General features: G+C 27.2%; 2 protein-coding genes across 2 annotated transcripts; both read right to left on the bottom strand.

Moving 5' to 3' along the window:
• Nucleotides 1-2,038: 2,038 nt before the first annotated feature.
• LOC124943511 (agamous-like MADS-box protein AGL62) lies at nucleotides 2,039-2,560 on the bottom strand. Its single transcript, XM_047484010.1, has one exon. It carries the CDS (start codon nucleotides 2,558-2,560, stop codon nucleotides 2,039-2,041), a length of 522 nt encoding a protein of 173 aa, XP_047339966.1.
• Nucleotides 2,561-5,047: 2,487 nt separating this feature from the next.
• LOC124943510 (agamous-like MADS-box protein AGL62) lies at nucleotides 5,048-5,518 on the bottom strand. Its single transcript, XM_047484008.1, has one exon. The coding sequence runs from the start codon at nucleotides 5,516-5,518 to the stop codon at nucleotides 5,048-5,050; it is 471 nt and encodes a 156-aa protein (XP_047339964.1).
• Between the last annotated feature and the right edge of the window lie 5,191 nt (nucleotides 5,519-10,709).

Genomic DNA, 10,709 nt, shown 5'->3' with positions numbered 1-10,709 from the left:
TAAATATTAAGAAATTCATTTATTCTATATCTTATTATTTATATAAAAATCTAAAGATAGGAAAGATTGTAAACCCATTAAAAGATAAGAACATATAAATAATTACAATGGGACGACATTGACATGACTTTGACATGATTTTTACGATATTTCATGCATTATCTTTCTAATTACATCCATAATATTTGTTAATGTCTTTAATAAATTAATCTCTTTAACATAGTTTAAATAAAAATACATTAGTCAATATTTGATTTGGTTTTATTGTGTGGATTATTGATGAAGAGAATTATGTCAAGTTGCAATTTATTACAAACAAATTTTGTATCATCGCTAACATATATTTGTATTGTTATATATATATGAGGAACTTGCCACAATTTTCCAATATTGTTTGAGATTAAAAAAAAGAAGCAACAAGGAAATATGTCATCTTCTTCCTCCAATTTTTATTTTCGAAATATTCCAATCAAAATCTTATATATTAAACATTTAAGATCGACGAATATAAATCCAAAAAATGGTTTATTCAAATTTCGGTAGTTTGTAGAAAACAATTGGATTTTTTTCCAGCGAGATTGTAAGTCACGAGTTCTCTTCAATTTTGTCATGTACCAAATTCTCAATCTTTTAGGCCGGATGCATCTTCTAAGAGAAGGGTGACAGTTCATGCATGTATTTGAAGAAAATAAGAAAAAAAAGTTAGAAAAAAAAGTTACTTCGATTGTTCATATCTGTTTATGTTGATAAATATGACCCTTTTATCAGCTTTGTATACACAACCAATAAATATATATATATATATATATATATATTTATATATATATATATATAAACTTTATTTAGTATATTATTATATATATATATTTTTTTAATTCAACTTACCACTAGAGAGTTAGAGAAATAGTTTGAAAACGATAAATCCTACCTCATACATTTTTCAATTCCTAGACAATTGTCTCTTCATCGTTCATCATATAAATTATTGGTTCATGAAATTTATTTATTTCACTTTATTCATTTTGTTATTATTTTCGTTATTTTCTTGTTAGGTTCTAATTTTATCTAGTTTGTGTTTTCGAACCAAAAAAATTAGGATATTAGTTTAAAGATTTTTTCTTGCAAAATAATAACTAATTAAAAATATTATCCTCTTTTTTAAAATACAAATAATTTGACAGAAAATATAGACAATCTTGTAAAAATGTTATAAATAACAATTTTATTGGAGAAGATTATGGAAATTACTATTGATATTAATAATAAGTAATTTTTTTATGAAAGAAGATTATTGAAATAACTTTAGATGGATATTAATATGGAAAATGAATAATTTTGCTTTTGCAAAGATTTTATTTATTAATTTATAATTGTTTACACTCAATTGGAATTACATTATTATTTTAAAATAAGGATATTTATTGATTTAATTCCTATTCATATGAGTGTTTACATCAATGAAACCACAATTTAACCATAGTATTTATGTTGTTAATGTAAAAATGATCATAGATAAAATGAGATGTTTTTGAGCACTACTTATTTGGACTAGAAACTGATGACCCGTCAGTTACAATTGTATATTATAAAAACATTATTCAAAACGAATTTTAAATAATAATTGAATCATATCTAAGTAATCAAACTATATAGTCTCACTATCCTCTTATAATATAATTAAAGAAGGATGATTGGACCATATATTTTTATAATAAGAATTGTATTTATTGCTTTTTCACTTTAAACATAGAGTTGTGCTATTGCAAAAATATTATATACATTACAAAATAAGTGTAAATTTCTAATAATAACTTGATATATTATTTGATCCAAACTAAAATATAAATATAAACAAATCATTAAGAAAACTACTTATATAAAATAGATGAGGCATAAAAAGTAAAAGATTGAGAACCAAATTTTAGAACATTAGACAAATAAAACAGAAAAAGAAAACCAATTCTAGAACCACTAGGCTCTTAGACTACTAAAATGAAACAAAGTCCTAACCAACATATCTTAACAACTAATCATGCAATCATTCGGTCAACATCTTCATTTTTTTCTGCTCTTCAAAAAACATTTTTAGCTCTTCCATCTTATCCTTCCTCAAATGTAACTCAGTCAAGCTTATCTCCTTAAAGGATTGTTCCCACCATCTTTTCTTTGCATGGTTAGTCATATCTAGTGACAGTTCTCGTTGTTGTTCAAGTTTGAGCATATCTTCAACCTCTGCTATTCGAGCTTCAATCTCTCGAACACGTAAATTGTTTTGTGCCTCTAAGAGTTCATGGGATATTGGATCAAGTGTTTTCAAGGGATCAAGGCCCATGAATTGATCCAATATGGAATTTACACTGGGGTTTCCATAAGAGAACGCTTTTCCACTTGGACTAAACATTACTATCGCTAGCTCACTTCCACAAAGAGTGGAAAGTTCATCAGCTTTCTTGAAAACGCTGAACTTTCTCTTCGAAAACGTTAGTGAACTATCGGTACTTTTAATCATCTTAATCGAAATATCTTTTTCTATAGTGATATCCTTTTTTATGGGATACATTTCAAAGGTTTTTGAATCATATATAAAGGGATTGAATATATAATTGTTGTTGTGTGAATTATATTTTTTGGCAGATAGGTAAATAAAAGTTCGTGTGCATTTTATACGTCATTATATCACTGTCAAACATTTCTAGCATAAAATATTATATTAGCATAAGTGTACTGTTAATAACATTTGTTTCAACGCTTTAGAACTATTTATTGTGTTGGAAAATACTTAAAAACATTTAAGCTTCGGAAAATTTAGTCACTTCAAATTATAGGTCTCAACTATGTGCTGGTACATTTGTCGTATATGCGGAACAAAATAATATTTATTTTTTGGTATGTAATGCGTTTTCAATTATGATGTCGAACATTTCTAAATTATTTATATTTATTCATCATCAATCTAAAGATTCAATTATTTAAATAATATTAATTATAGTTAATATTATTAAATATTAAGAAATTCATTTATTCTATATCTTATTATTTATATAAAAATCTAAAGATAGGAAAGATTGTAAACCCATTAAAAGATAAGAACATATAAATAATTACAATGGGACGACATTGACATGACTTTGACATGATTTTTACGATATTTCATGCATTATCTTTCTAATTACATCCATAATATTTGTTAATGTCTTTAATAAATTAATCTCTTTAACATAGTTTAAATAAAAATACATTAGTCAATATTTGATTTGGTTTTATTGTGTGGATTATTGATGAAGAGAATTATGTCAAGTTGCAATTTATTACAAACAAATTTTGTATCGTCGCTAACATATATTTGTATTGTTATATATATATGAGGAACTTGCCACAATTTTCCAATATTGTTTGAGATTAAAAAAAAGAAGCAACAAGGAAATATGTCATCTTCTTCCTCCAATTTTTATTTTCGAAATATTCCAATCAAAATCTTATATATTAAACATTTAAGATCGACGAATATAAATCCAAAAAATGGTTTATTCAAATTTCGGTAGTTTGTAGAAAACAATTGGATTTTTTTCCAGCGAGATTGTAAGTCACGAGTTCTCTTCAATTTTGTCATGTACCAAATTCTCAATCTTTTAGGCCGGATGCATCTTCTAAGAGAAGGGTGACAGTTCATGCATGTATTTGAAGAAAATAAGAAAAAAAAGTAAGAAAAAAAAGTTACTTCGATTGTTCATATCTGTTTATGTTGATAAATATGACCCTTTTATCAGCTTTGTATACACAACCAATATATATATATATATATATATATATATATATATATATATATATATATATATATAAACTTTATTTAGTATATTATTATATATATATATATATTTTTTTAATTCAACTTACCACTAGAGAGTTAGAGAAATAGTTTGAAAACGATAAATCCTACCTCATACATTTTTCAATTCCTAGACAATTGTCTCTTCATCGTTCATCATATAAATTATTGGTTCATGAAATTTATTTATTTCACTTTATTCATTTTGTTATTATTTTCGTTATTTTCTTGTTAGGTTCTAATTTTATCTAGTTTGTGTTTTCGAACCAAAAAAATTAGGATATTAGTTTAAAGATTTTTTCTTGCAAAATAATAACTAATTAAAAATATTATCCTCTTTTTTAAAATACAAATAATTTGACAGAAAATATAGACAATCTTGTAAAAATGTTATAAATAACAATTTTATTGGAGAAGATTATGGAAATTACTATTGATATTAATAATAAGTAATTTTTTTATGAAAGAAGATTATTGAAATAACTTTAGATGGATATTAATATGGAAAATGAATAATTTTGCTTTTGCAAAGATTTTATTTATTAATTTATAATTGTTTACACTCAATTGGAATTACATTATTATTTTAAAATAAGGATATTTATTGATTTAATTCCTATTCATATGAGTGTTTACATCAATGAAACCACAATTTAACCATAGTATTTATGTTGTTAATGTAAAAATGATCATAGATAAAATGAGATGTTTTTGAGCACTACTTATTTGGACTAGAAACTGATGACCCGTCAGTTACAATTGTATATTATAAAAACATTATTCAAAACGAATTTTAAATAATAATTGAATCATATCTAAGTAATCAAACTATATAGTCTCACTATCCTCTTATAATATAATTAAAGAAGGATGATTGGACCATATATTTTTATAATAAGAATTGTATTTATTGCTTTTTCACTTTAAACATAGAGTTGTGCTATTGCAAAAATATTATATACATTACAAAATAAGTGTAAATTTCTAATAATAACTTGATATATTATTTGATCCAAACTAAAATATAAATATAAACAAATCATTAAGAAAACTACTTATATAAAATAGATGAGGCATAAAAAGTAAAAGATTGAGAACCAAATTTTAGAACATTAGACAAATAAAACAGAAAAAGAAAACCAATTCTAGAACCACTAGGCTCTTAGACTACTAAAATGAAACAAAGTCCTAACCAACATATCTTAACAACTAATCATGCAATCATTCGGTCAACATCTTCATTTTTTTCTGCTCTTCAAAAAACATTTTTAGCTCTTCCATCTTATCCTTCCTCAAATGTAACTCAGTCAAGCTCATCTCCTTAAAGGATTGTTCCCACCATCTTTTCTTTGCATGGTTAGTCATATCTAGTGACAGTTCTCGTTGTTGTTCAAGTTTGAGCATATCTTCAACCTCTGCTATTCGAGCTTCAATCTCTCGAACACGTAAATTGTTTTGTGCCTCTAAGAGTTCATGGGATATTGGGTCAAGTGTTTTCAAGGGATCAAGGCCCATGAATTGATCCAATATGGAATTTACACTGGGGTTTCCATAAGAGAAAGCTTTTCCACTTGGACTAAACATGACTATCGCTAGCTCACTTCCACAAAGAGTGGAAAGTTCACCAGCTTTCTTGAAAACGCTGAACTTTCTCTTCGAAAACGTTAGTGAACTATCGGTACTTTTAATCATCTTAATCGAAATATCTTTCTCTATAGTGATATCTTTTTTTATGGGATACATTTCAAAGGTTTTTGAATCATATATAAAGAGATTGAATATATTATTTAGTTACCAAAAACAATATTTCATTAAATATTATTATTAAATTAATATATTTCTTATCTTTATCACAAAGATTTTATTGAGGTAATGTGAAATTAGATTTTCACAATATTGAATTAATCTTAAAAAAGGATATTACACCAAAATTGTTAGTAAGAGTTATTACATATTTGTGGCGCATCTTGTTATTGTCGATATTTTTAAAAATCCCGTTAGATATTAAAGAAAAATAAAATAATATTAAACATCACTAAATATTAAAACTAATTGTCAAATAGAAAACATCATGTCGGTTTTATACGCCGATGTATAACGCCAATAAAAATATTCTATCAATGTTATTCTATCGCTACTAATGTTGTTTTATATGTAAACGACAAAAGATTAACATTGATAAAAATATGTTACGCCATAAAATTCTAGAAAAGTTTATGTAATGAAAGATTTATGCGCAGATAAATTCCATATTTGTACCTAAATTAGTGCATTTTGATGTTGGAAAATTTTAATTACGTCGGTGAATACGGTTGCCATTTATTTTGTCGTCAAACTATAAATATATTCCTTCTAAATGAGTCAGTATGAATAAATTAATTTGTTGATTGGATCAAGTTGTGAGAATAGGGCTACAAATGAGTCGAGCCGAGCTCAAACCAGATTAAGCTCGCCTCAATTCAGTATTTATTAGCTCGACTCGAGCTCGAACGAGTTTATAAATTTAAGCTCGAACTCGACTCGACTATTTACCTACAAGCTTGGCTCGACTCAAAAGTTTGAAATTTTGTTTTTCAAACTCAAGCTCGAGCTCGAACTCAAACCAAATTTATTTTCAAAATTAAAATATCAAACTTTCATAAATATTCAAAATTTAAAACATGATATTTCAAAATTAAATATTAAACAATCGTAATTATTCAAAATTCCAAAATATGATAGTCCAAAACATTAAATCACCTTCTATTCAAAATTTTAAAACATAAAATTCGAAAATCAAAGTACAAAAGTATATAAATTGTTTGAAAATTCAATATATTAATCTTTTTTAACTCGTGTTATTTAATCATAGCATCCGTACAACTACTCATGTATTCAATAATATGAAATATTTAATCTTAAAAATAAATAATATAAAAAAAATGTTAAAACAAATAACTAAAATTTAAATTATTTTAAGAGGTACATACCGACAACAAAATTTATGTTTATAAACTATGAATTAAATTATGAAACTATAAATGGATATTAATATGGAGAATGAGTAATTGTATAGATTTTATTATTAATATATTTTTGTTTACATTCAATTTGCATTATTTTCAGGCTTCATCAGCCATTCATTATTATTTTAAAAATAAGGATATTTATTGATATATTTGCTATTCATATGAATGTTTTACATGTATAAAGCAATGAAACCACAATTTAACCATAGTTAAAATGAGAAGTTTTTCAACATATATAGTTTGTTACCACAAGAAACTGATGATCCATAAAAATTTCTTGCCACAATTATATGATTTAAATTTGGAACCATATATTATAAAAAAAAATAGTTCAAAGTACAATTCCAAATAATATCTAATTAATAAAACTATGTACTCTCACTATCCTCTCTTATAATATAATTATAGAAGGATGATTGAACCATATTTATTTTGAATTAAGGAAAACAAATATGACACCCATCACCCGATCATATATTTTTATTTTTATTTGCACTGATGATAGAGTTGTACTTTTTCAAAAACAATTATTATATACTATATAAAATAAATGTGAATTTTTAATAATAACTTGATATATTATTTAAAGCCTAAATAAAATATAAAATAAACAAATCATCAAGAAAATAACTTTTATAAAATAGACCCGATAACCAAATTATAGAACATTAGCAAAAAAAAATTAAAAATAAAATAGAGAACCTATTCTAGAACCACTACGCATTTGGACTACTATAATGAAAAATTAGATACTACAAGTTTAATTCTAAGAATATTAATTGAAGATACTTAGGTAAGAGACCAAACTGATTTTAAAATGTAAGAAAAATTGAATATGCGAAAAAAGAGGAGATTGCATTCAATAACTCACTATAACAAATTAAATACTACCTTATAAGAATTTATGTGATTTTTTAATAGACCCGATAACCAAATTCTAGAACATTAGCAAAAAAAAATAAAAATAAAAATAAAAGAGAGAACCTATTCTAGAACTACTACGCTCTTGGACTACTATAATGAAAAATTGGCTACTACAAAAGCTCTGGAGATTTTAGGTTTTCGGTGAAAATTCTGGTAGCAAATTCTCTCATCACGAATAACACGATCGGCATGGACGATACGATCGGCACGGACGACACGATCGACACGATTTGCACGGTATAAAGGTCGCGGTTCGCTTATTGTGATCACGTTATTAGTTTCTCAGTGTTTATTGTCAAACGTGCGCACAATCGGCACAATCGACACAATCGACACGAACGACACGGTAGCGACTCTAATTGCTAGGTCGGTCATTCATCTACAAATTTTGGTTGAAGGTTAGGGTTTCTGATTTACCCTGTTCTGTATAGCTAGGGTTTCTGGTATACCATATTATGTAATTGCTCTTCTTAATTACTTTGTTGCTTTGTTCTATTCTTCATTAAAATGGGAAGAAAGAAAAACAATAAGTATAAGGAAGTCAAAGAATTTATGATGGAAGGTTTAAGGGAGGTAGCTGAAAAGAAAATTAATATGATTGCTGAAAAATTAATCCAAGAGAAACAGGAATACAACAAAGATAAGGAACCAATTGCTGTCAAAAATTCTGAAGAAAATACTGCATGAAAACAGGGGAAGAAAGAAGTAATTTGGAATGTTGGTTATAATGAAAGAGCCAACCTGTTTGGTCTTAAAAACTAGATTACCAAACTCCTAATGAATGCTAAGAAGGGTGAAATTACAATCAGTAAAGAGAAAGCTTATCAAATAACAGTCCAACTCAATATTCATTATCTTTAAGACTGAAATTTACTAAAGAAAACAGAATATGAGGAAATAGTTAAATGGTCAGTTGATGCAATGAAGGAGCTGATGAAGGCTCCCAAAACCAAGACCTACCTTATCAGGAGTAATTCAACATGGAAAGTCATCGAAGTATGGAAGAATAAAGTAGAAAAAAAATCTTAAGATCATGCCTATAAAGGAAAAATCTACTTAGGGATATCCAAACAAAGGTAGAGGTACTCAACTCTCTTTTTGAATTCAAACTGCCTTCTAAAGTAGAGGAGAAATGTATTGAAGATTGAGAGTTTGTAGTGGTTGGAAACTTCATTGGAAAAAACAGAGTATCATTCCCAACCACCAAAGAGGCTCTAATTAAAAAGTGGGGAGAAAGGGCTTAAAAAAGTTTCTGCAAATATACATGATTTCTACTTCCTACAGTTCAAAAAAGGCTCAAATCTGAAAGAAATCTTGAAGAAAGGGCATACTTACATAGGATCAAATTGTATGAAGCTGGAAAAGTGGTCAGAAGAGATAGATCTACAAAGAAAACCAAAAGAAACAAACCAGATTTGGTTCAAGCTTTGGAACATTCAGCCCACATGTACAATGCTGAAACAATTAGTCATTTTGTAGGCACAATTGGGAAACTATTATATATAGACCGAATAACTGAAGGAGAAGAGCACTTGTCATTTGCTAGAATTAGCATTGAAATGCATCCTAGGAGTGTCCTACCAATGAAAATCGCAGTTGTTGACAGAAAAGGAAAGCATAGTGTCATGGAGATCTCTTATGAATGGAAACCAAAGAGGTGTGCTTTCTGTAATATTTTCCTACATAATAAATGTGATAAAGCTAGAGAAGAATAGTAGAAAAACCAGAAAAGTCAGGAAGCAGAAAAATAAAAAGAAGGATTCTGGGAAAAAGTTGTAGAAGAAAGCAAGAAAGATTCTGGGAAAAAGGAAAATAATGAAGGAAATAAAGTAAAAGGAATCAAGGTGAAGATGAAAAGAAAAGAAAATTTTCTGTAATGCGAAGGATCAAGATAGAAAAGGAAGATTAACCTCAAGTTGTTATTGAGGAAACTCAAGAGGAAGACATCCAGAATTTCAAAGATGAAACAGAGAATTTAAAAGTCGATGAAGAAGATTCCAAAACCGATTTAGAGTCTGAAGCTGAAGCCGAAGATAAGGAAGACAAAAACACATAAATTCAAGTTGAAGATAACAAAGGTAAAAGCCCCGAAATTCTCAGAAACAATTCTTTCTATCAAATTAAAACGGGCTCATACAAAGAGAGAATTCAAAATGAGAAACAACATTACTCATCATCCTCTTCAATACAATCTCCTTACATCGTCAGAGGAAGGGTAAGGGGAAGAGGAAGAGGAAGGGTAAGAAGACCTCTCAATGAAGATAGATGGCATGCGAAAATCCCAGACTGGGATAGTTAGGTTTGAATGTAGTATTTTCTATTTGTAATCTCTATTTTTTTTAGAATGTATGAATGCTAATAATCAGTTTTTTAGGGTCTTTTGATTGTCATCCTTAATCATAGCTAGAGTTTGTCTATCTTTAATTTCTGACCCTCCCACTAGAAGAATGGGACATGAAAGAATGCAATATGGTCAAAAAATGGATATGGAGAGAACATAGGTTGTGATAGATATATTGTAGTCTTTGTTTATTGAAATATGTATTTTAATGTGATCTGACTGCTACCATTCAAAAACTTTTGGGTCATTTAATTGTTTGTCATCTTACAATCAAAACTAGGGGTTATCTAGTTTTGATCATTATTGACCCTTCATCTTTTTGGGCTTCGTAATGAAATAGTGTTAAACCATTTTCCAAAAAAAATATTAGCGGTCCAATACATTCTATATATTGTTGTCTCTAAGGGACTTTCTATATGCAAAAATACCTTTAAAATATTTTAAAACTCAAACTGATTAAAATTGCAGCTAAATATTAAAAAATAATACTAAGATAATATTAAACATCACTAAATATTAAAACTAATTGTTAAAAATAAAAATAAAATATTGTATGTGCTTTATATGTCATTGTATATAGGGGTATTCAATATTTGGTCTGAATCGAATA

The sequence above is a fragment of the Impatiens glandulifera genome, chromosome 6 (genome assembly GCF_907164915.1).
Source record: "Impatiens glandulifera chromosome 6, dImpGla2.1, whole genome shotgun sequence".
In the NCBI taxonomy this organism is placed as follows: Eukaryota; Viridiplantae; Streptophyta; class Magnoliopsida; order Ericales; family Balsaminaceae; genus Impatiens; species Impatiens glandulifera.
The sequence above is the reverse complement of the archived record's forward strand: the minus strand, read 5'-3'. Positions and strand labels throughout refer to the sequence as shown.

Coding starts and splice junctions, on each gene's coding strand:
- LOC124943511 (XM_047484010.1), bottom strand. CDS start 2,560: ATGTATCCCATAAAAAAGGATATCACTATAGAAAAAGATATTTCGATT.
- LOC124943510 (XM_047484008.1), bottom strand. CDS start 5,518: ATGATTAAAAGTACCGATAGTTCACTAACGTTTTCGAAGAGAAAGTTC.